Below are 26,653 nucleotides of genomic sequence, written 5' to 3'. Positions count from 1 at the left end.
ATGTTGTTATCTGTGGAACTACCTGTAGAATGGGTGAACCAGATGATTTTACCCTACGACTGGCTAAGAATTATGCCACTGCAGCCAAAAATCTGAAGACTAATTACGGAAAGTTTCTGCTTGCATATAAGTAAAAAACTGAGCAAAATAGTTATTTCAGAGGTGTTCAATTAAGCATTCTTAAAATTAAAATTTTCAATGAAGATGAAATAATATATGGAGATACTCAATGACCCAAAGACTACTTTCAGAGTGCTAAATTTCTTAAAATATATTTCATAAAACATTTTTAGTAATATAGAAGTTCCTGAGTTGGAGTGTTCCTTTTATTCTTCAGCTTTGTGAGGAATGTCAGCCTCATCACAAGTGTCACCAAGAAAAGTAAATAGATTAGATCCCCCACAGTGTGGAAACAGGTCCTTCACCCCAACCAGTCCACACCAGTTCCATAGTTCCCCCATGGAAATGTATTGCTGATTTATTACCCAATTCAATATATCATTTATAAGATTCGATGGTCAGTGGAAGATTCTACAGAATTGTTGATATAAAATTGCGAAGATTATTATACAACCCTGTACATGTTCGGTATGAACTTTTGGACAACTGTGGATGAAATTGTTAACAGTAATGATAGGCCTTTATTCCTGATGAAGGGCTTTTGCCCGAAACGTCGATTTCGAAGCTACTTGGATGCTGCCTGAACTGCTGTGGTCTTCCAGCACTACTAATCTAGAATCTGGTTCCCAGCATCTGCAGTCATTGATTTTACCTCGTTGATTTTAACTCTACTGCGAATCCTCTTGCAATGATAGGTGGTATGTATATTTAAACATTTGTATCTTCTGCCTGAATATAACTGGTGAGAGGGGTCTTTCAATATATTGGTTGCTTTCCCCTCTTACCTTAAAAATATGCCCCCTTGTCTTGAAATCCCCTATCTTAGGGAAAGACACCTGCCATTCATCTTATCTATGCCTCTTATGATTTTATAAACCTCCATTAGGTTATCCCTCAACCTCCTACCCTCCAGTGAAGAAAGTCCCAGCCTCTCCCTATAACTCAAACCCTTCACTCCAGGCAACATCTTGGTAAATCTTTTCTGAACCCTCTCCAGCTTAATAAAGTCCTTCCAGAAGAGGGCAAATGGAACTGCACACAGTATCCCAGAAGAAGCTACACCAATGTCCTGCATAAACTCAATATGACATCCCAACTCCTCTACTCAAAGGTCTGAGCAATGCAGGCAAGTGTGCCTTCTTAACCACTCTGTTTGCATGTGATGCAGACTTCAAAGAATTATGTACTTGAACCCCTAGGTCTATCTGTTCTACACTATCCAAGACCCTACTTTTATTGTCTAAATCCTGCCCTTGTTTGTTTCACCAAAATTCAACATTTCGCATTTATCCAAATTAAACACTACCTGCCACTCCACAGCCCATTGACTCAATTGATCAAGATCATTTTGTAATCTTAGGTAACCTTCTTCACTATCCACTATGCCACCAATTTTGGTGTCATCTGCAAGCTTACAAACCATGCCTTCTATATTATCATCTAAATCATTTATATAAATGACAAACAAAAGTGGAGCCAGCACAGATCCCTGTGGAACACTGCTGGTAACAGGCCTCCAGTCTGAAATACAACCATCCACTACCATTCTCTGTCTCCTGCCATTAAGCTAATTTTGTATCCAATTGGCAAGCTCACCCTGAATCCCAAGTGATCGATCTTTACTAATTAGTCAAGATGCGAAACATTGTCAAAAGCTTTACTAAAGTCCAAGTAAACAATGTCTACTGCTCTGCCCTCATCAATCTTCTTCATCACTTTCTCAAAAGACTTAATCAGGTTTGTGAGACATGACTTCTCTTACACAAAAACATCACATTGCTTCCTCAAAGAAATCAAATTAATTTATGAATTATTGAAACATGATTAATCAAACTAGCTCAAGTCCCTAGTTTACTTGATTGATTGATTATGTTTCATCAGTTCATTAGAGTCCTTTGGAAAGATTTTAGATTAGATTACATTACAGTGTGGAAACAGGCCCTTCGGCCCAACAAGTCCACACCGACCCGCAACCCACTCATACCCCTACATTTACCCCTTACCTAACACTACGGGCAATTTAGCATGGCCAATTCACCTTACCTGCACATCTTTGGACTGCGGGAGGAAACCCACGCAGACACGGGGAGAACGTGCAAACTCCACACAGTCAGTCGCCTGAGGTGGGAATTGAACCCAGGTCTCTGGCGCTGTGAGGCAGCAGTGCTAACCAATGTTCCACCGTGCCACCCACAAAGTAACAACCTATGTAGATAAAGGAGAATCTGTAGGTGCAGTCGCCTTGGATTGTCAAAATGTAATCAATTAAGTTTTACATAAAAGATGTGATGATGCTGCTCCTTTAACAAGGTTATGTTGCCCTTGTTATTTTTTGAGAGGGGTCATAAAGGCAGAGGTGCTGATATGTCTGAACTGGCTAGTTTAATAATGGTTAACAGATACTGCCTAAGGCAACAATCAGGGAAAAGGGCTTTTAGGTTTGATATGAAAGGGGAGTGGTCAGTGCTCCCAGTTCAGGGATATTTCTACTTTGGTTTAGTTTGAAGCTGTTTGTCAAAGAAAGCTCCTGGGAAAAAAAAACTTCCCTGATTCAACAGAGGTGTTCTGGCTGACTCTCTCTCTCTGACATCACTCCTATAAGAACTCATGTTTGGATTTTTTTTTGCCAAGGGGCGTGTTTATGGGGATGTTGTAGGAAATGACAAACATTCTTTGTTAAGTTGCGTTTTTGTGTTGGTTGGGTTTTCAAATAGTTCTTATTCTAAATTCTATTTTCTTTTGCTCGTGTGTACAGTAAATTCTGTTTTGCTTCAAGCTGAGTGGTTTGGCCAGCTGCATTACTTCTAGAACATCCACGTCACATCTGCCAAAACAACTGGAAATGTTAGGATCTGGGCTACCTTCTTAAAATATTTTGAGGGGGTCTGACCAGATCCAAAACAAAGGTTACTGCACAAAATAAGAATTCAGTTAACAGGAAACAGATTTGGGATAAATGAGTTATTCTCAGGTTGGCAATCTGAGCTGGTGGAATGCCACAGGATTTAGTACCATGACCTTTTACTATCTTTGTCAATGACTTAAGAGTCCTAAAGAAAAGGGTTAAACTGGCTGATGATAGGTAGGACACTAAGTTGACATGTTGATATAATGCATTTATAACAGAAAAAATGGGCAGTTGGAAAATAAGGTGGGATAACGTGAGCTCGGTGGGAAGAGTAGAATTAGTATGTTATTTGAATGGAGACAGACAATAGATTTCTTTTATACAGAGGGGTCTAGATACCCTAGTACATGAAACACAAAAAGTCACTATGTAGGTAGGTACATCAGGTGACTTTTAAGGCAATTAGAATGCTGGTATCTACAGTGAAGGGAAACAAATGGAGCAGGTAAGTGTTGCTACAGTTTTAGTGAGATTTTATGTGGAATACCATTCAGAGCTTTTGTCTGAATTTTTTTTCAAAACAAATAGTTGCATTATGAGTGGCATATGGAATGTACAACTGTTGGCTACGATGAAGATGTTATGAGGAAAGTTGACCAGATTTGGCTGACAGCCATTGGAATATAGAAGAATGAGAGGTGATCCTATTGAAATATATAAGATTCTGAAAGGATGAATGCTGCAAGGAAGGTTTCCCTTGTGAGGGAGTAAAGAATTAGTGAGTATAGGTTAAAAGTTTGAGGTCTTCCATTTAAAATTGATTTTATTTTCTTTCTCAGAGGCTCAATTTTCCCCAAAGAATAATGGAGGGTAGGTCACTGCATATAAACTATTTAGTGACAAGGGTGTCATTGGTTATGGTGGAAAGACAGAAAAACGAAGTCAAGGCCACAATCAGCTGAGCCATGATTTTATTAAGTCACAGTGAAGGCAAAGAAAGCAAAATAGCCTATTTCTCATTCTTTACTAGTATGTGCTTCCATTCTGTCATAATAGGCTTTGATTGACAGCACATTTTTCCTGTAAATGTCAGAAGAAAGTCACTCTTTTCTAATTAATGAAAAATCAGATTCCATTTCTACTATGAGATTCTACTGTTATCCAAGTTTTTAAACAACTTTTTATGGATTGAAGTTTTCAATTGACACCATTTTGTTCTTACAGTCTTTGGTTATTTTAAGTCATGAAACCAAACACTGAAGTTCAAATCTCACAGTATCTAACTTTTTAGGTACTGATTAATGCAATCTGCCTGATCTAAAATTCTACAGTAGGCACTAAAATCCTTTAGCTATATTTGGAAGAAAAATTGATTGATCACTGAATATTCTGACCAATACTTTTCTTTAGCCAGTACCTCCAGAAAATAGATTAAATTACTATCCATTTTTGTGAGTTCAAAATAGCTGACTCACTGACCCTCACAGCAAAAGTCAATGCATTTCAAAGTAATTCTTTGTAATGGAGGTTTATATGGCTGGGTAGAGGTGAAGTTTAGAATTGTTTTTTGGTGGCCATATCAAAATGGACAATAATGAACTGGCAGCTCATTCTAAAATCAGCATGAAAATTATATGTTACATAAAACAGATTGATGACTTAGCACTGTTCAACTTGTGCTATGATTGGAGGTCAATTTCATGCTGATGGTATCTGAGGAAAGAAGCAATATATTCTACTTATGATTTGAATTTCTAATCTGTATGTTCTAAAGATACTTACAGGCATTCCTGCTATTCCATCTAATCCTGGGTGACCGACATCTCCAGGTTCTCCCTAAAAAAGTAAGAAACAGGTGTTTTTCGAAAAGAAATTACTGGACTCCTACTGATATAATTTGCCACACTGGGATGAATTTCCCATTTTTATGAAAAACTTTTCTTGAGTCAGATTCATGACACCTGGTCTACCGTGGTTCATGGCGACCTTTCTGATACAAACAACCACTCTTACCGCTCCACCCATCTTGTGGAATCACACAGCAGGAGAATCAGAAAGGCCTTCCACTGCTGAGAAATTCTGCATTCACGCAGCGAGTGCAATATTTAAAGCCCAGTTAGATATCACTTCAAACACTGCAAGCCAGGAAATGGCCCTCACTTTGCATGGCTCCATCATAATTTTGGAACACTTGGTTCAGAAAGGCAAGTTAGTGCCTCAGTTCACTTTATGTGACCTGAAGTACTGATGGATTAGATGGTGGAGAGAAGGACAGTATTATATCCTGTTAACTGGCAAAGGATGCCAAGCTATCAGATCTGGCCAACTGGACTGAGAAAGTGTGTTCAATTTGTTATGACTTACTGGGGTAGCACACTAGAAATCAAGCCCTGCTATTTTCAGAGTTGTAATAAAACAATTAAAGATTTTATAAAGTATGTAAAGTTCCTCAATTTACCTGACCTTCAGAAGCAAATTGAAAGAAAGCTATGGACCAGGTTTCTGTACTTATCAATAATTACTATTTATTACAAGTAAATAGGTTCTAACTACAGCTAAACAATTATAAACTACTGACATACAATACTAATTAAAGCTCTGATTCACTTATAAATGTATCCTTACACTCAGACAAACATATAGAGTAAAATAGGATATGGACTGTGAAATAACTCCAGGGAGGTCTTTATTCTGTCACTAAGTCACCCGTTACTTACACATGGAGAGTCCTTGACACTAATCCAGCTGCCTCAGTGCCAGCTCTCAGAGTGAGCAGAACCTCTGACAGTCTTGTTTTTGCTTGACAGTGGCAGTGCTTATTTTTCCCCAGCACCCATGTTGTGTGTGTGCAGGTGTCGGACATGGTGAAAAACAATAAGTGTGTAGATCTTTATTTATATTCTACCACCAGGAAGAAAGGAAACAACCGAGTGGCCAGTGACAATCAGTGCCCTTCTCAAAGGGCAATGCTGTGAGACCAAACAGTGAAGGGGAGGGCAGGGATTGAATCAAAATAGAGTTTGAGGGGGAAATAATACACTCCACTCCCTACGGTGCCCACCTTAACAATCTTGTTTCTTTCTTTTTCTTTGAGAGGTCTGGACAGGGTAGTCAGGGAGAACTAGCTCTGACTCAAACAAAGAACAGGAACAAGCTTGAAACTGATTTACACAATAAGTAAATATGACACATAAAAAAAACATTTTTATGGTGCAAGAGTTTCTAGTTTGGAATGCATTGCTTGGAAGTGTGGTAGATTAAATAACCCCACAGAAGCCAGCATCCTGTCACTAAGTTGCCCTTTATTTACACATGGAGAATCCTTGACACTGATCCAGCTCCTGCAGAGCCAGCTCTCAGAGTGAACAGGATGTTTGACACCCCTTTTTGTTTTCTTTTTTTAATTTCTTTTTTATTTAACACCCACACTACCACCTAACTGCGGTAGTGCTTATTCTTTCCCCAGCACCCATGGTGTGTGTGCGTGCAGGTGTGAGACACAGTGAGAGACACAAGGTGCATGAATCTTTATTCAATCTCCACCACCAGGAAGATAGGAAAACACCCGAGTGGGCAGTGACAAGCAGTGCCTTTCACATCAAAGGGCAATGCTGTGTGATCAAACAGTGAAGGGGAGGGCAGGGTTTAAATCAAAATAGAGTTGGAGAGGGAAATAATGCACTCCACTCCCTACAGTGCCCACCTCTCCCTGAACAAGTCCAGGGTGTTGGTGAAGACCGCATGTCCTTCTCCAAGGACACCCGGGCTCTAACGTAACCGCGGAAGAGGGGCAGGCAGTCAGCCCTAACAACCCCCCTCCACGGCCCGCTGCCTGGACCTGTTGATGGCCAGTTTGGCCAGGCCCAGGAGCAGACCCACGAGGAGGTCTTCGGACCTGCCCTCCCTCCTCCATACCGGGTGCCCGAAGATCAGGAGCGTGGGACTGAAGTGCAACCAAAAGCAGAAGAGGAGGTTTTTAAGAAAGTCAAAAAGGGAGTGCAAACGCCCACACCCAATATACACATGGTCCACGGACTCCAGAGCGCCACAGAACAAGCAGCTGGACTGGGAGTCCGTGAAGCACCGCAATCTGCGGTTGCAAGGGACTGCTGCGTGCAACACCCTCCACCCCAGATCACTGAGAGAAAGGGGGAGGACTCCTGCGTAGAGAGCCCTCCATTGGGGATCCCCACCGCCCGGTGGCAAATGGGCACGCCAAGGCGTGTCCGGACGGTGGATGAGGGAGAAGAGGTGGACAGTGTGCAGCAGCAGTCGATACAGGGCCCGCCTTTTTATGTCCATAAAAGGGACAAAATTAAAATTCTGGAGTTGGCTCAGGTTGTGGGGCACAGGCTCCAGCGGGAAGTATGGGACCCTGGGGCCCATGTGAAATTCCGTCCAGGCTGGGGTGAGTGTGGACGAGATCCCACCGCACACCTGAGCATCCTCCAACTCGTGCACTACGTCGGGTCTGAGCACCGCCGTTTTAAGGCGACAATCTTGTTTATTTTTTTTCTTTTCTACTCCCTTTTCCCACACTACCACCTAACTATGGGAGTGCTTATTTTTTTCCCCAGCACCCATGTTGTGTGTGTGCAGGTGTGAGACACAGTGAGAGACACAAGTTGCACGAATCTTTATTCAATTTCCACCACCAGGAAGACGGGAAAACACCCGAGTGGCCAGTGATACGCAGTGCCCTTCACAAAAGGGCAATGCTGTGTGATCAAACAGTGAAGGGGAGGACAGGGATTAAATCGAAATAGAGTTGGAGAGGGAAATAATGCACTCCACTCCCTATGGCGCCACAATCTTGTTTTTTTTTCTTTTTTTTACACAGTGAGAGACACAAGGTGCACGAATCTTCGAGGTAACAGCATTCACCGTGTCCATCTCAGATTCCAAGGGATTAAATCAAACTAGAGTTGGAGGGGGAAGACAATCTTGTTTATTTTTACTTTTTTTTCAAGGAGGAGAGTCCTTGCACATGCACACACTCACACTGATCCAGCTCTCGAAAGGAAAACACCTGAGTGGCCAGTGACAAGCTGTGCCCTTCACATCAAAGGGCAATGATACTCCTTTTAACTCCGACACTACCGCCTAACTGCGGTAGTGCTTATTTTTTCCCCAGCACCCATGGTGTGTGTGTACAGGTGTGAGACACAGTGAGAGACACAAGGTGCACGAATCTTCGAGGTAACAGCATTCACCGTGTCCATCTCAGATTCCAAGGTATCGTCTATGCTTGATGGTGAGGGAAAACCCATGGGTTCTGGAAAAAGCTGGAAAGGCAGTTGAGGAGCCGGGTATGTTTGCTACTACACTATTTGTGAATTTGCAGTTTTGATGCAGTCCACATGCACATTCAGGATTGTCACACCTACCCGAATTTTATATATCACTGACCCTGTCCTCATGATGACCGTATCTCTTACCCATGCCAGGCCATTTCCGTGGTTCCTACACCAAACTTTGACCCCTGAAGTAAACTGTCTCTCTCACTTATTGGAATCTTATGTCCAACATTGGCTTTCCTGATCCCATTTCATCCTCTCTCTGTCAGGTCTGGGAAGATCAGATTTAACCTGGTACAGAATCTTCTCCCCATTAGCAACTTTACTAGAGCTATTCCTGTAGTTGCATGAGGGGTGGTTCTACAATCAAATAGGAACCGGGAAAGTATGGTATCTAGTGAAGCTGTTTTTTTAAAGCTGCCTTCAAAGTTTGGACTGCTGTTTCTACCAGACCAGTGGATGATAGATAGTTTGGAGTTGTTCTTATATGACCAATGTTATGGACTAGGCCAGACCACTCAAAACATTCTTAAGCAGGCAGCCCAGACCATAACTTTGTAATTTGTTTTGGTAAATGGACAGTGAAAATTACCCAGATTAAGTTAGTGAGGTTGACTACCAGGTTTAAAACAGACAAAAAAATTATTCACAAAATTACACAATGAAACACGAAGAACAGAATAAAGAACCTTGACAGAACTCAGTTGATTCAAACTAGACTGACGTATGCTGTTCTGAATATACACAACAGTCCCAATAAGCAACCCTCCTTTCAAACACAGTGCAAAAATGGGTCAGATGTTTACAGGAAGTTAGAACGGAGAGAAGAGAGTTTCCACACAGCTCACTGTTGAACTCCTAACCTACTGGTCACTTCTAAAACATGACCACTTTGTCCTAAATCTCATCTGTTTATTACCCCTCTAAAAAAAAACAAGGACAGAGTATCTTTGAGCCAAGGAACAGCTTTTAGAAAAAAACGGACTAGCTTTGTGACACCTTTCCCCTTAAAAAACAATGAACTATCAATACCAAAGGATGGCTTCACTTTTAACCCTTAAAAAACCCAGTTAGTAGTCTAAACACACATATACACAATACTAACTATTAACATTAAAACATGCACAACCGGCTTTCTGTTTTATTGTATGCTGTGATACTTTTAAATTCTATCTAGCCAACTCTCCAACTCTATTTTATCATTCTCTAAAATTTGACACATAGTCCAAATGGGTGGTCTCTGAATTCTAACATTAATTTCTCCTTAATCAATTTTAACAGTCCTCTGAATTCATGCCCAAAAATTAATTCAAAATGACTGAATTTGGTCAATTCATTCGGTGCATCTCTGATCGCAAAAAGTACAAACAGAATTCCCTAATCCCAATCATCTGGATAATCCTGACCGTAAACCGGCAACATGGACTTCAGTGTTTGATGCCATGTCTCTTGCGCTCCCTGCGATTTCAGTGGTATACAGTATATTTGAATATTTGAATTGCTTTATTCCCAAGTTATCCATAACCTCCTTAAATAGTTTGGATGTGAAGTTTGATCCTTTATCTGACTGGATCTCTATTGGCAGTCCCTATCTAGTAAAAAACATAAGTAATTTTTCTACAACCCTTTTTGCTGTGATGTTGCGTAATGTCATTGCCTCTGGAAATCTCGTCAACATATCTGTTATTGTTAATAAGTATGTATTCCCACTTTCTGTTTGAGGTAGGGGACCTACGCAATCAATCAAGACTCTTGTGAAACGTTCCTCAAATGCTGGAATAGGTATTAAAAGTGCAGGTTTTATTACTGCCAGTGGTTTTGGATTATGTATGACATGTCTGGCAAAATTCAACTATATTTTTGTGTAGTGCAGGCTAGTAAAAATGTCTTTGTATTTTAGCCTGTGTTTTCCTCACCCCAAAATTACCTCCAAGTGGTAGCTCATGTGCCACTTGCAGCACCTCCTTTCTATACCCTACTGGCAAAACAGTTTCATGAATCTCCGCCCATTTTTCATCTGCTTGAATGACTGATGGTCCTCATTTCCTCATTCAGACGTCATTTGTTAAGTATAACACGCAGGAATGCATTCACTTTCCCTTTTCTGTAAATGTCTTCTAATATAACTGTTCTAAGTTCTCATCTTTCTACTGTAATTCAATCAGTGCAGCACAGCTAAAGATACTTGCACGTTTACTGATTTGCACCTTCACTGTGCCACTTATCTGATCGAAGAAGGTTTCTGATAAAGCTATGTCAGCTTCCTTTTCTGTGCCTTTTGAACTCTCCTGCTTCAACTTGTGCCTCTGTGATCTTGTGATCACACAATCAGAGAAACTGCCTGGATAAACATCTTTCTGGCTTTTCAACTAGAGTAGGCAGCACATCTACCAGTGAATCAGCTCTATCATTTGCAAGGACAAACTGTATTCCTGGAGCTGAGAATTTGTCCAGTACTCCTACCACAATTCTTCACTCTTCTGTGGACTCTTTAGCCTCACTTTACATAATTGAGCACTTCTTATCTCACCATGAATTCCTGTTACCAGTACCTTTTTTGGCAATGTCCCTCAGGAGTGCATATCTGCTCATCTTTCAGCATTACAGACTGAGAGGATCCTGTGTCCCTTAATATTGTAATCTTCTTACCTACTGCTCCTGGCCTATGTGAGTAAACATTACCCTTGCATGTATATTTTTTAAGCAGATCTGGCACTTCCTCCTTAATCAACCTCTGATCGTCTTGTACATTCTGAGGCAGTTGTCTAACTTCCCTTGTGCTTTTTGCTACTAGTCCAACAAAACCTCCAGGCTTGTCTGGTTTTTCTACGTCTGGCTTTCTCCTAGCCCACCAACACTGTGATTTTGTGTGGCCCACTTTATTACAATGAAAACACTGGAGCTTTTTAACTTCTTTGACTCCTCAAGGGTTTTTTTTTAACCCTGTGGTAAGTTATCCTTATGATCCTCACTGAGATCTACCTTTCCCTTTCCATGTGAGGATTTCTCTTTGCCGCAATTTCTATCCCTCATGGACTGAAATTGATTCTGGAAGCCAAACCGGTTTTATGGATAAGCTCATAATCATCAGTCACTTCAGCTGCTAACTTTGCAATTTTAATGATCTCCTCTTCTCCATGAGTTTACACGACTTCAAGCAATGAAGTTTTGAATTCCTCCAAAATAATTATCTCTCTAAGGTTTGCTCAATTTTTTAAAGCTCTTATCCATCTATCGAAATTACTCTGTTTGATCCTTTCAAACTCAATATAGGGTTGACAGGGTCCCTCCTTAGATTCCTGAAATGTTTTCTATAGGCTTCTGGTACAAACTCATAGGCACTTAAAATTGCTTTTTTCACCTCCTTATGCTCCCCAGACACCTCCTCTGATAGTGATGTGAATAGCTCACTAGCCTTACCTACAAGTTTCCTTTGGATCAACAAAACCCACACTGCCACTGGCCACTGCATTTGTTTACCCAAACAAGAAGAAAAAGGCTTCCACATCCTTCTCATCAAACTTAGGCAATGCTTGAACATACTTAAACAGTTTCTCACTAGGCTTTTGACAACCAGGGGCTTGTTCATCCTCACTCTCTTCCTCACTAAGCCTGAGAGCATTTGGTTGGCTAACCCAACCTTTAGGAGTTGTTATAAAAGTAAAATTGTGTGGATGCTGGACATCTGAATCAAACACAGAGAATACTGGAGATATGATTGGGCAGAGACTATGGTCTAGTACTATTATTACACAAATGTTAGTCCAGAAAGTCAGCTAATTTTCTGGGACCCTGGTCCACATTCCACCATGGCAGATTGTGGAACTTGATTCCATTAAAAAAATTGAGAATCTACTGATGACGAATGAAACTATTGTAGAAACTCATCTGGCTCACTGGTGTCTTCCATCCTCACCTGGTGTGGCTGCATGTGACTCCAAACTCACAGCATTGTGGTTGGCTCTCAACTGCGCTCTGAAATGGCCTAGCACTGAGTTGTATCAATCACTGCAAAGTCTCAACAAAGAAGTGAAACCAGACAGACCACCTGGAATTGACCGAGGCGCTAGAAACGATAGCAGCAGAAACAGCCCTGTCAATCCTGCTCACTAACAAGAGGGGGCTAGTGCCAAACTTGGGAGAGTTGTCTCACAGACTAATCAAACAACAGCCTGACTTAGTCATACTCACGGAATCATACCTCACAGACCCCATCATCACTATCCCTGAACACATCCTAGCTCTCTGGCAGGACAGACCCAGCAGAGATTATGCCACTGTGATATACAGTTGAGAGGGATTCCCCAACATAGACTGTAATGCCATGAGGTCTCATGGCATCAGGTTTGGCTGACAATGGAAAGTAACATTTGCACCAACAAACACCAGCCTATGGCCATTTAACAATAAGAGACTATCAAATACTGCCACTTGACATTCTATGGTGTTACATCACTGAATCCCCATGGTCAACATTCTGGGGGGTTACCATTCACCAGAAACTTAACCGGGCTCAATATGAGGCAAGAACTTTCAAAAGCTGATTGGGCGCAGATGTTCGCAGGTAAAGGGAAGCCTGGAAAATGGGAAGCCTTCAGAAATGAAATAACGAGAATATATTCCTGTTAGGGTGAAAGGAAAAGCTGGCAGGTGTAGGGAATGCTGGATGACTAAAGAAATTGAGGTTTTGGTTAAGAAAAAGAAGGAAGCATATGTCAGGCATAGACAGGATAGATCGAGAGAATCCTTAGAACAGTATAAAGGCAGTAGGAGTATACTTAAGACGGAAATCAGGAGAGCAAAAAGGGACATGAAATAGCTTTGGTAAATAGAGTTAAAGAGATTCCAAAGGCTTTTTACAAATACATTAAGGCCAAAAGGATAACTAGGGAGAGAATAGGGCCCCTCAAAGATCAGCAAGGTGGCCTTTGTGAGATGGGGGAGATACTATATGAGTATTTTGCATCAGTAGTTATTGTGGAAAAGGACATGGAAGATATAGAATGTAGGGAAATAGATGGTGACATCTTGAAAAATGTCCAGGTTACAGAGGATGAAGTGCTGGATGTGTTGAAATGCATAAAAATGGATAAATCCCCAGGACCTGATCAAGTGTACCCTAGAATCTGTGGGAAGCTAGGGAAGTGATTGCTGGACCTCTTACTGAGATATTTGTCTCATTGATAGTCACAGGTGAGGTGCTGGAAGACTGAAGATTGGCTAATATGGTGCCACTGTTTAAGAAAGGTGGTAAGGACAAGCCAGGGAACTATAGACCAGTGAGCCTGACCTCAGTGGTGGGCAAGTTGTTGGAGGGAATCCTGAGAGACAGGATGTACATGTATTTGGAAAGGCAAGGACTGATCAGGGATAGCCAACATGGCTTTATGTGTGGGAAATCACGAATTTGATTGAGTTTTTTGAAGAAGTAACAAAGAGGATTGATGAGGGCAGAGTGGTGGACATGATCAATATGGACTTTAATAAAGCATTCAACAAGGTTCCCCCTGGGAGACTGGCTAGCAAGGTTAGATCTCATGGAATACAGGGAGAACTAGCCAGTTGGATACAGAACTGGCTCAAAGGTAGACGACGAAGAGTGGTGGTGGAGAGTTGTTTTTCAGACTGGAGGCCTGTGACCAGTGGAGTGCCACAAAGATCAGTGCTGGGTCCACTATTCTCTGTTAATTCCTGCAGCTTGATCTTATTCACTTCTTGAAAAACTTCCAAAGTCATTGCATCCACATCCTGAACACTTTTGGCAACTGAAAGAGCCATTAATATCCCAAGCTTTGTCTATTCAACCAAACCAACACCCAAAATAAAGACACTAGCACCTACCAACCGCTGCTTAAAATCCCGCAAAGAGACCCCAATCTGTTATGGACTAGGCCAGACCACTCAAAACATTTTTAAGCAAGCAGCCCAGACAGTAACTTTGCAATTTGTTTTGGTAAGTGTACAATGAAAATTATCTGGAGTAAGTTAACAAGGTTGACTACCGGGTTTAAAATAGACAAAAAATGTATTCACAAAATTACACAATGAAACATGAAGGACAGAATAAAGAACCCCTACAGAACTCAGTAGATTCAAACTAGACTGAAGTATGCTGTTCTGAATATACACAAAGTCCCAACAAACAAACCCCCTTTCAAACACAGTACAAAAAAGGGTCAGATGCTTACAGGTTGAAGTTAGAAGGGAGAAAAGAGAGAGTTTCCACACAGCTCACGGTTGAATTCCCAACCAGTTCTTGACTGAACTAAACTGCTCAGATAGAGAGCTGATCACTTTCCTTTCATTCCACAGGTCACTTCTAAAACATGACCACTTTGCCCTGAAGTTCATCTGTTTACATATAAACAAAATCCTCTCAAAATCCTTTTCATCTCTGTGCCAAACCAGTCTGATCGGAACGTGGCCTGGTTTATTTCCCCTCTGAAAAAAAAATTAAGGACAGTGTATCTTGGAGCCAAGGAACAGCTTTAGGAAAAAAAGGACTAGCTTTGTGACACCAATACCATTTAATTACAGAAAATTCTCAAATTCCCTGCTGGCAGACAATGACCCGTTACCTGTGACCAACACTTCTGGGAGTCTGTATATTGCAAAAGATGCAAGCAGACTTTCTATCATCGTCTCTGTATTTGATTAATGAATTCTACTAATTCAACTACTGAGTGGGTGTGCACAATGACAATGAAGATTGAGCCTATGAAAGGATCTGCATTTCCAATGCACAGGGTCACCCAGCCATTCCTATGAATGTGGGTGAGCTGTTCACAGCAAGTTTAGTCTGTGTTGGCATTCTGGTCACTGCTCCATCAATGCAGCTATGTCTGCATTGAATCTTGGACACCAAACACCTTCACTTTTGAATCTCCTGGATGATCCTGGCAGAGTTCAACCAGTAACAGGCAGTGGCCTTTTCTCAGGACAATCATCTTTCTCCCCATAATAGTATGCCATCCTGGACTGTGATCTGGTCTCTCCGGGTTCAAAAGGTGTTAATTCTGATTGTGATGGCTCTTTGGCTTCACATATTGCCACCAGCTGTTTCAGTTTTGCCAAAACCAGATCTGCTTGTGCCCAAAGTCTGGTATTGTCAGCTGTGACTGGAAACGTGTCCAGAAAACTTAAAACCATTGCAGACTCTTCCAGTGGTGGTTACACCAATGGTGTATCTGCCAGTGAGAGGTAGCTCAATGCATGCGCATTTGCTACTTGGCCTCCCAGACAGTATTCCAACTTGTAATTAAACATAGTATAATTAATATTACAGCCTACTGCTGATTTCAGTATGAACCTATGGGAGGCACTGTGGTGTCTTCCTCAAGTAGACTTAACATGGTTTTGTGGTCCATTATTACAAATGTACATCCTTAAGAGTGGAACATCCTAACTCCAAATACATCTGCTTGTAAAAAAGCTCTGCATGAGCCAAAGTCCCGAATGCATATGCTATTGGGTGTTCCTCTCCATCGGCTCACCTATGAGCCAACACTATCCCAATGCTGTACTGGGAGGCATCACATGTCAATACCAAAATTTGCTTGGGATCATTGTGAACCAACATTTCACTTCCACGAAAGCTACCCCATGGCTACATGACCATTTACAAGACTGATACTTCTTTAAGTGTTGATGCAAAGGAGCCAGGATGGAGGCAACTTAATACAGGTACACAATTCTTTATCCGAAATACTTGGGGCCAGTTCTTTTTCAGAATTTAGAATTTTTCAGCTTTCAGAATAAATGACATTTTCACAGTGACCTAACAGCAGTCGATGTGAATAGTCTAAGTGCTGAGACACAATTGACACTTGCCAGTGCTGGGCCATGCTGCCACACCACATCTGAGTGACATGGTTCAAATGGGTGTGGAGTTGGGTCACCTATTTGAACACCAAAATGATACTCCACATTCCATGGAAAAATTTTGGATTTCACAGCTTTTCGGATTTCAGATAAAGGATTGTGTACCTGTAATTCACCAGTTCAAGGAAGACCTTAGCTCTGGTACAGATGTGAGAGCAAGGGCACCTTTGATTGACCTCACTTTATCTTACAACAGGTGTAATCTGGTCTTGTCAACTCTGTAACAACAGGAGGTCACTTGAGGTAGCTGGAACACACATATTTCCCTTTTAAGGCATGCACCTGCCTGGAAGAACATCTAAGGACTATGTCCAAGTTCTCTAAGTGCTCCTTATTGGTTTTTTCTGTTATTTGCATGTCATCTCAATAAATGGCGACCTGGGTAGACCTTGTGCAATGTGCTCTGAAAAATTGCACAAGTTGACGATATTCCAAATGGCAGACTCACATATCGGTACAAACACTTAAGGGTATTTCTTGTAGCATATGTCTGGAAATCCTCATCCAACTGCAACTACAAGTATGCACAGCTCAAGTTCAGCTTCGTGAAGGACAGTCCCCTGTCAGCTTTGAATGCAAATCATCTATGTGAGTGATTGAGTACTTATCTAGTTGTGAAGAGTGTTTTACTGTTTGTTTTAAATCTCTACAAAGACAAACTGACCTGTAGGGCTTCACAGCTGGTTTGACTAATGCTGTCTATTCTACAAACTGGGCTGGTTAGATGATTTCTTCACTTTCTAGCCTTCTGATTTCTGTCTCTATTTTTGCCCATAAGGCAAATGACACTATGCAGGCCTTGCAGAATTATGGAATTGCTTCCTGGTCAACATGCAAGGTGGCCATGGCTCCTTTGATACTCCCCAGACCTTCCTGAAAAACCTCCAGGCATTTAATTAGGTTTTCACGCAAGCAGCCAGTTTCTAATCAAAAAATGTTGAGCCAAACCAGGTGAACCTTTCTCAACCAATTTCACTCCTTCAAGCCTTTTACTACAATCGGTGACAATTGAACCAGCTACTTCTCAAAAGATACAGGAACCAAAGTTAGGTCCTTAATCTGTAAAGGTTGCCTCATATAGCTTCTCAGTTTAGCCGAGGACTTGTGCAAATTTAAGGGATGGAGTCCAGAGTGAATTTTATTAAAGACTGGTTCTGTGATCATTGAAACAGCTGAGTTGGTATCAATCTCCATTAGAATCAGGTGACCGTTTAATCAGGCATTTATTTTGACTGGTTATGATTTGAATATTGCTGAGCAATTTAACTGTTCCAAGCCAGATCTGGGTGAACTTTCCAGGGTGTGCACCTATGGCCTATGTGTTTTCTTACTCCATGTAGGTCTAATGGGACCACTTAGCTGTCTCGAGTCCGCATACTGGTAGCAATGGCTTGCTGGCCCAGATCTTGAACAAAAGGTTAACTGTATCGCTGAGGCTTGGATTTGCTTTGGGGTTTTGCTGTGGGCTGACCTATAGTCCCTGCTCACTTGTCATATTTTCCATTGATAAAGTTAGCTGTAGTGCCTGTTTGAAGTCAAGTTGAGCTTTAGCTAGTAGACGCTTTTGCATGTTACATCATTTACCCCACATTCCAAACAGTCTTTCAGCACCTCATCAAGGGTTAACCCGAAGTCACATACCTCTGCCAGACATCTTAACCTCGTCAAAAATCCTAATATGGATTCCCTTGGTCCTTGAATTGCCAATAAAATCGATAACATCTCAGAATTAGAGGAGGCTTGGGGTTGTAATATTCCTAAACTAAATCTGTCAACTCTTGAAAGGTTTTAGAATCTGTTTCCTTGGAAAGTTAGGCTCTTGATAATCAAAAATGCTGTGTGTCAGCAAGCTGTGAGCAGAATAGTCCATTGCTTTTCATCTTCCCAATGTCATTTCCCTGGAAAACATAACATATTCTTCCCACATATTGGACCCAGTCGTCATCAGCAGGATTGAAACAGTCAAGCTTCCCAAATAACACGTGATGCCAGAAATGCCTACCCCAACTCAAAGACGATTGTTGTAAGTGAATTTCTTCAGGAGAATGCTTTTCTCTCGTCACCACTGAAATAACTCTACAAAGGTATCCTGTCACCAAACCACCATTTCTTTATATCTAGAGGGTCTTTGACACTGATCCAGCTTCCTCAGAGCCAACTCTTAGAGTGAGCAGAGCCTCTGATACTTCAGTTTACATCTGTCAGCCTGGGGTCTCTGACTGGACCAGATTTACAGCCCCAAGCAGGGAACTCATATTCTATGAAGTTCACCTGGCTGACCTCATTATAATCACTACAGATGAATGGCAAAAAAATGGAAAGACAGGCCAATAGTTTTTGTTCCCAGGTTCTGTTGTTGAGCTGATCCTTATGACACTTCTGCAAGCCAGCACATGACTTCAGTTGTATTTCTCAGGATTTTTTCATTAATTGGTAAGAGACACACGGTGGCTGCTTAACTCATAAAAACTCTCTGACTTATCAGTTAGAAGTCACAGCTTACAATAACAGCTGCAAGAAAGATAAACTTTTTCTTTGAGGATTACAGTGAATTTTGACCGCAGAGATCAGAAAGACCATTCCCAATTGGGGAAAAACTGAACGCTTCTCTTTCTTTATAACTTGTTCCCAGCTGCAAGCTGTTCAGTTATCTGAAAACCAATTGCAGGCAAAAAGATCTCTCACCTTGGTAACTGGTCATAAGTCCGATAACCAATCAACTTCTCATTGCCAGCAAAACCAGCATCTGTATACTCACACAAGTCCAAATAGTCTACAATTCAATTTCAATGAATAATTGTTTGGTTGTTTATATGATATCTAGCATGAATGTAAGATTATGTTGCCTTCAAAACATATTGCATCTGTTCAAACACTGGCTTTCTCAAAACAGTGCTTTCTCATTTCAATTCATAGTCTTTAAAAACACAAACTAAAATGACATGGTCTTTACAAGTTTCATGCAAACTAAAGGATAGTGTTGTATCTGTTTTCCTAACTATGTGCTGTACCTGGTAACATTTTGTGACACGTGGACCACAGCATATTGGATCCTCTGTACTTCAGAATTCTGCCATCATTCTCTGTTTAAATAATATACTGCTCTTTTTATTTCTTTTTGCCGAAGTGAACAATTTCACATTTTTGCAGATTAATGTTCAATTTTCCAGATTTCCGCCCACTCATTCAACCTATGCATATTGCTCTGCAACATCCTTATCTCCTCTTCACAACAAGCTTTCCTATTTCTCTTTGTTTCTTCTGCAGACTTCACTGTTGTGTCCTTGCTACCCTCATCTAAGTCATTGACATAAATTGTAAAATACTGGATTAGTGGTGCTGGAAGAGCACAGCAGTTCAGGCAGCATCCAACGAGCAGCGAAATCGACGTTTCGGGCAAAAGCCCTTCATCAGGAATAAAGGCAGTGAGCCTGAAGCGTGGAGAGATAAGCTAGAGGAGGGTGGGGGTGGGGAGAGAATAGCATAGAGTACAATGGGTGAGTGGGGGAGGAGATGAAGGTGATAGGTCAAGGAGGAGAGGGTGGAGTGGATAGGTGGAAAAGGAGATAGGCAGGTCGGACAAGTCCGGACAAGTCAAGGAGACAGTGCTGAGCTGGAAGTTTGAAACTAGGATGAGATGGGGGAAAGGGAAATGAGGAAGCTGTTGAAGTCCACGTTGATGCCCTGGGGTTGAAGTGTTCCGAGGCGGAAGATGAGGCGTTCTTCCTCCAGGCGTCTGGTGGTGAGGGAGCGGCGGTGAAGGAGGCCCAGGACCTCCATGTCCTCGGCAGAGTGGGAAGGGGAGTTGAAATGTTGGGCCACGGGGCGGTGTGGTTAATTGGTGCGGGTGTCTCAGAGATGTTCCCTAAAGCGCTCTGCTAGGAGGCGCCTAGTCTCCCAAATGTAGAGGAGACCACATCGGGAGCAGCGGATAAAATAAATGAAATTAGTAGATGTGCAGGTAAAACTTTGATGGATGTGGAAGGCTCCTTTAGGGCCTTGGATAGAGGTGAGGGATGTTGAGGCACCAGTGTAGACACCAATGGGACTCTACTCATCACATTCTCATGTTTGCATAATTGGGAGCTGCCGGTGTTGGACTGGGGTGTACAAAGTTGAAAATCACACAATTCCTAGTTGTAGTCCAACAGGTTTAATTGGAAGCACTAGCTTTTGGAGTGCTGCTCCTTCATCTGGTAGTGCTTCCAGTTAAACCTATTGGACTTTAATTAGGTGGTGTGTGATTTTTAACTTTGTACACTTTTGTATAATCTCTAGTTTGTGCCTGCCAAGCAATCTTCTATCTGTGCTAGTTTGGAAACACTCAAATTATTTGCTTCACTTTAAAGTGGAATAAAGTGGAAAAGTGACCATAATTTGGTTATGTTTAGTTTAGCGATGGAAAGGGATAGGTACATGCCACAGTCAAGAGTTATAGATGGGGGAAGGGTCATTATAATGTGATTAGGCAAGACTTAGGATGCATAGAATGCAGGGGATGGGGACAATCGAAATGTGAAGCTGGTTTAAGGAACGGATATCGCATGTCCTTGATAGGTATGTCCCTGTCAGGCAGGGAGGAAGTGACGAGGTAAGGGAACTGTGGTTTACTACAGAAATTGCATCTCTTGTTAAGCGGAAGGAGGCTTATGTGACAATGAGATAAGATGGTTCAGATGAGGCGATGGAGAGTTACAGATTAGCCAGGAAGGATTTAAAGAGAGAGTTAAGACTACCAAGAGAGGACATGAGCAGTCTTTAGCCGGTAGAATAAAGAAGAACACTAAAACTTCCTATAGGTACATGAGGTATAAAAGGATGACTCGGGTAGGAATAGGGCCAGTCAAAGACAGAAGTGGGAAGTTGTTTGTGGACGCTGGGGATATCGGAGAGGTGCTAAACGAATATTTCTCATCAGTTTTCACTCAGGAAAAGGAGAATATTGTAGAGGTGAAGAATGAGACACGAGATATTAGACTAGAAAGGATCAAGGTTAGTAAGGAAGAGATGTTATCAATTCTAGAAGGAGTGAAAATAGACAAGTCCCCTGGGCCGAATGAGATTTATCTGAGGATTCTCTGGGAAACTAGGAGGAGGTGTTGGAGCCTTTGGCTCTAATCTTTGCGTTGTCATTGTCTACAGGTTTAGCACCAGAGGACTGGAGGATTGCAAATGTTGTGCCCTTGTTCAAAAAAGGCAGTAGAGATGACCCAGGTAACTATAGATCAGTGAGCCTTACTTCTGTTGTAGAAAAAGTTTTGGAACGGATTATGAGAGATAGGATTTATAATCACCTAGCAAGCAACAATTTGATTACAGATAGTTAACATGGTTTTGTCAAGGGCAAGTCATGTCTCAAAAACATCATTGGGTTTATTGAGAAGGTGATCAAGCATATGGATGAAGGTAAGGCAGTTGACATGGTGTACATGGACTTCAGTAAGGCCTTTGATAAGGTTCCACATGGTAGACTGTTGGAAAAAATGCAGTGGCATGGGATTGAGGGTGATTTTGCAGCTTGGATTAGAAACTGGCTTTCTGTAAGAAGGCAGTGACTGGTGGTTGAGAGAAAATATTCAGCCTGGAGTCTGGTTACTAATGGTGTGACACAAGGATCTGTTTTGGGACCACCGTTGTTTGTCATTTTATAAATGACTTAAATGCAGGCACAGATGGATGGGTTAGCAAGTTTGCAGATGACACTAAAGTTGGTGGAGTAGTGGATAGTGTGGAAGAATGTTGCAGATTGAGGGGGATAGATTTACAACAGATATGAGGCAGGTTCTTTGCTCAGAGAGTGTTAAGGGCATGGAATGCCCTGCTTGCCAATGTAGTTAACTCTGCCACATTAGGGAGATTTAAACAGACCTTGGATAAGCACATGGATGATGATGGGATAGTGTAGGAGGGTGGGCTTAGATTAGTTCACAGGTCGGCACAACATCAAGGGCCGTTCTGTGCTGTATTGTTCTATGCTCTTATGTTCTATGTTTAAAGTGGCATCTTGTCAAATGTTTTATGGAAATCCAAATACAATCAATCAATGGGCTCCTGCTTATCTATTGCACATTTTCCTCCTTCAAAAAACTTAAATAATTTGGTTAAACATAATTTCCCTTTCAGAAAACTATGATGACCCTACCAGATTAATATAAATATTTCTGAGTGCCCAGCCATAACCTCCTCATAACTGATTTTAACACCTTCCTCATGATAGGTATCAAGTTAACTGACTTATTCATTCTTGCCTCCCTCCCTTCTTGAATAAAAGGGTTAAATTTGCTATGTTCCTGTATGGTAGAACCTCCAGAATATCATGAATTTTTGAAAATTAACACCAGTGCACCTACAACTTTATTAGTCACCTCTTTTAAGGCCCAAGGACGGACGAGGGAAGAAGGATGTGGTCACACCTTTCTATGGAGAGGAAAACCCAAGAATCAACCAATGACAAATGAAATTGGATTCACAATTGAGAACAGCATGGGGCAGCATGGTGGCTCAATGGTTAGCACTGCTGCCTCACACCACTAGAGCCTCAGATTCAATTCCAGCCTGGGGTGCCTGTCTGTGTGGAGTTTGCACATTCTTCCTGTGTCTGCGTTGGTTTTGTCCGGGTGCTCTGGTTTCTTCCCACAATCTGAAGATGTACAGGTTAGGTGAATTGGCTCTGCTAAATTGCCCATCGTGTTCAGGAATGTGTTGGTTAAGTGTATTAGTCAGGGGTAATAGGGGAGGATAGAGGGTAGGATAATAGGGGAGGGGAATGGGTTAAACACCAGCATTGGAAACAATGCCCAAATCTGGAAATGGTCAATAAAAGGTAGGAATAAATTACTGCAGATGCTGGAACCTTTACTGGAGACAGAGCAAGGTACTGTTTCGAGTCTAAGTGATTCTTCATCAGAGCTGAAGTGAAGTACTATAGTTCAGAATGGTAGTCGTGTAGGATACTGGTGGAGAAAAGATCTTAGTAGTTTACATTAAGTGATCGTAATGTGAAAATGGTAGAACAATGGTGTATCTCCTGCCAGACTTGAAAATACAGGGGAGGAGAGGACATGCCAACAAGGTAAGAGGAAGGAAAGAAATGGTTCACTATTTGAAGGTGTTGAACTCAATAGTAAGTCCAGAAAGCTCTAAAGTGCCTAGTCTGAAGATGAGATGTTTTCCTCCAGCTTGCGCTGTGATTCACTGAAACATGCAGCATGCCAAAGGTAGACATGTGGGTACGTGAGCAGGACACTGTATTAAAATAACCAGCTATAGGAAGGTGCACAGACTGGAAGCGTTCCACAAAGCGGTCACTCAGTCTGTGTTTGGTTTCTCCAAAGTAGAGTAGACAAAATTGGGTGCAGCGAATAAAATACATAAGATTGGAGGAGGTACAGGTGAAATGTTGCTTCACCTGGAAAGACTGTTTAGGCCATTGGATGGTGAGCAGGGAGGAGATGAAGGGGCAGGTGTTGCACATTCTGCGGTTACATGGGAAGAAGTCATGGAAAGGGGGGATTGGTGTTGGTGGTTGTGGATTGGACTAGGGTGTCTCAGAGGAAATTATCCCTGCGAAATGCAGACAGGGGAGTGAGAGAAAGATGTGTTTGGTGATGGCGTTCTGCTGGAGCTGTCTGAATTGCTGGAAAATGATCCTTTGAATGGGAGGCTGGTGGGATGGAAAGTGAGGACAAGGGGAACCTGATCATATTGTTGTGAGTGATGGAAAGGGGCAAGGGTGGAAGCACAGGTGATAGGTCAGATTCAATTGAGGGTCCTATCAACCGCAGTCATGGAAGAGGCAAGCCATATCAGCAGTGCCATTTTGGAAGGTGGCACCATCTGAAGAGATCAATGTAGACAAAGGAACTGGAAGAATGGGATGGAGTCCTTGCAGGATGTAGGGTGTGATGAGCTGTAGTGAAGGTAGCTATGGGAGTCTGTGGCTTTGTAGTGGATAGCAATGGACAGTTTATTCCCTGAAATAGAGATAGAGAAGTCAAGGAAAGGAAGGGAAGTGTTGGAAATGAATGATGTGAAAGTTATGGAAGGGTGGAAATTAGAAGCAAAGTGAATGAAGTTTTCAAGGTCGTGGCAGGAACGTGAAGCGGCACCGAAGCAGTCATCAATGTACTGAAAAAAAGAAAGGATTTGGGAATTGCAATTGATTGGATACTCCTGCTCACCAAATGTGTGAAACACTAGTTGGTCACCAACACACTGCTACACTAAAAAGACAAGTTCAAGGCTTCATTGACAGTCATTAGCAAAGTACTAGCAAATGATTGATTGCGTCATTGTTCAATCCTGACACCGAAAGGATGCCCTCATTGCCATAGCAACGAACAGTGCAGACAACTGCTGGACGGATCACCAGCTCATTCACTCCTCAATGACCAACAAATGTCACTAAAAGCAGCTGAAAATGAAGAAAAATTTTAGAAAAAAGAAGCTTAAAAGTTAAATAGCTACAAGAGACAAGCAGACTTGTATACTTCAAACAATTTCTTCACTAAAATCTCCAAAGAGTTAATTTTAACAGAGTGGATGCAGTCTGGAAACAGATGAAGACAACCATCATCTCATACTACAAGAGCAGGAAACACCAAGACTGGTTCGCCGAGGATGACCACATCATCCAACACCTCATCGACAACACCTCTCCATGCGAGGCAAAACAACATCAATAAAGCAAAGAGGAGAACTCCTCAAACAGCAAAAGTGGAGTTACAAAGAAGAAAAGGAAAATCGAGAACTAATGGCGGCCTGAGAAAACTAAGGAGTTGCAATTCCTTGCTGACAAGCATGACACCAGGCTTTCTTCAGTGCCACCAAGACAAGATAGAGACCCGATATCCTTTGGCCTCAAATCGATGCGAATGAAGAATGGAATCCTTTTAACAGACAGAGGAAACATCAGCCTTCGATGGAGATAACACTTCAATGAACTACTAAACTGTGATACAATCAACAATGAGGACATGATTCAGGAAATCCCCAACTCCCCAAAGATGATCTCCCACTGTGTGTCGCAGAATTTGAAACTGCGATTAGACACATGAAGAATGGTAAAGCTGCAGAAGTAGGTGGGATTCCCCAGTGCAGATTTTCAAACTGGAGAAGCAGAGCTTACCCATCATCTCCATCAACTGTTCCTGAAAATCTGGGACAAAGAGAAAATCCCTGCCGATCTCAGGGATGCTGCCATCTCCACTGTCTTCAAGAAAGGAGACAAAGTTCGCTAATGGAACTACCAAGGTATTCTATTCTTGATTGACAGAAACAGCATGGCCTGAATCCTTGTTAGGCATCTTCACCCAGTCTCTGAGGAAACCCGTCCTGAAAGCCAATGTAACTTCCGCCCAAACAATGCAATTACGTACGTGATTTTCACTGCTCAGCAACTCCAAGAAAAACACCATGTACAAACGAAACACTCCACATGACTTTCATTTATCTGACCAAGACTTTTGATTCCATCAATTGAGAAGTGATATTGAAGACCCTATAATAGGCCAACTGGCCAGTGAAAGTTATCAAGATCCTCTGTCTCCTCCACAACAAGATGTTAGCAATGGTCTTCACTGATGGTAAAATGACAGAATCCTTGAGGTAAAACGAGGGTTGAACAGTATGTGTCATCGCCCCCAACATTTCTTCCATTCTTCAATTTGTCTAGAACAAGCTTCCCAGTGGTGTGGACATTATCTATAGGATGGAAAGAAAACTTTTCAATCTTAACGGGTTGAAATCCAAGAAGAAGATGGCACTGACTTTGCTTGTGAAATTTCAGAATGCAGATGACAATGCCATCTCTGCTCTCTCTGAAGAGAATCTTCAAACCTTGCTTAATGCCTTTGCGGAAGTGTACTGAAGAATTGGTCTCAGCCTCAACCTCAAGAAGTCTCAAATCGTTTACCAACCTGTCCCAGCTCAAATTGTTTACCAACCTGGTCCATCTTGCCATTAAGATCAGTGGAGTCATCCTCCCAAATGTGGAACATTTCCTTCACCTAGAAATCCACCTCTCAGCTAAGGCTGACATTGATGTGGAGATTCTACATGTCAGCCCATCTGTGAACATATTTTCAGATGCTTAAGGATGAGAGTCTTCAATGACCACAACAAGCCGGGCAGATACCAAGATCCTTGAGTATAAGCCAGTCATCCTTCTGACTCTTGTATATGGCACTGACAGATGAACTATATATAGAGTCACCTAAAAGAAGTATCATCAATGCCCTTTGAGATGGATTCTCCACATCAACTGGAGAACAAGCATACTAACATCAACATCCTTAAAGCTATGAATAACACTAACATCAAGACCATGATTGAAATCAACTCCACTGAGTTGGCCATGTGTTTAGGATGCCTAGGTTCTGACTACCAAAGCAAATTTTCCTTGCCCAGTTTAAGGATGGCAAATATGAGGAGGACAAAAGAAGCATTTCAAAGACTCACTGAAGGCTTCCCTCAAGAAATCAGCGACACAAGGACCCACAGAACCCAT

The 26,653-nt window shown here is 41.8% G+C and overlaps 1 protein-coding gene across 1 annotated transcript in view; it reads right to left on the bottom strand.

Moving 5' to 3' along the window:
- Positions 1–26,653, bottom strand: part of col21a1 (collagen, type XXI, alpha 1) — a 448,863-nt gene that overhangs the window by 186,029 nt on the left and 236,181 nt on the right. The window contains exon 17 of the mRNA XM_072549080.1: positions 4,751–4,804. Coding sequence (XP_072405181.1) covers positions 4,751–4,804 — 54 coding nt within the window. The remainder of the gene's footprint in view (positions 1–4,750; positions 4,805–26,653) is intronic.

This window comes from Chiloscyllium punctatum, chromosome 3 (genome assembly GCF_047496795.1).
Source record: "Chiloscyllium punctatum isolate Juve2018m chromosome 3, sChiPun1.3, whole genome shotgun sequence".
In the NCBI taxonomy this organism is placed as follows: domain Eukaryota; kingdom Metazoa; phylum Chordata; class Chondrichthyes; order Orectolobiformes; family Hemiscylliidae; genus Chiloscyllium; species Chiloscyllium punctatum.
Note: the sequence above shows the minus strand (reverse complement) of the source record. Positions and strands in the feature narration are given on the sequence as shown.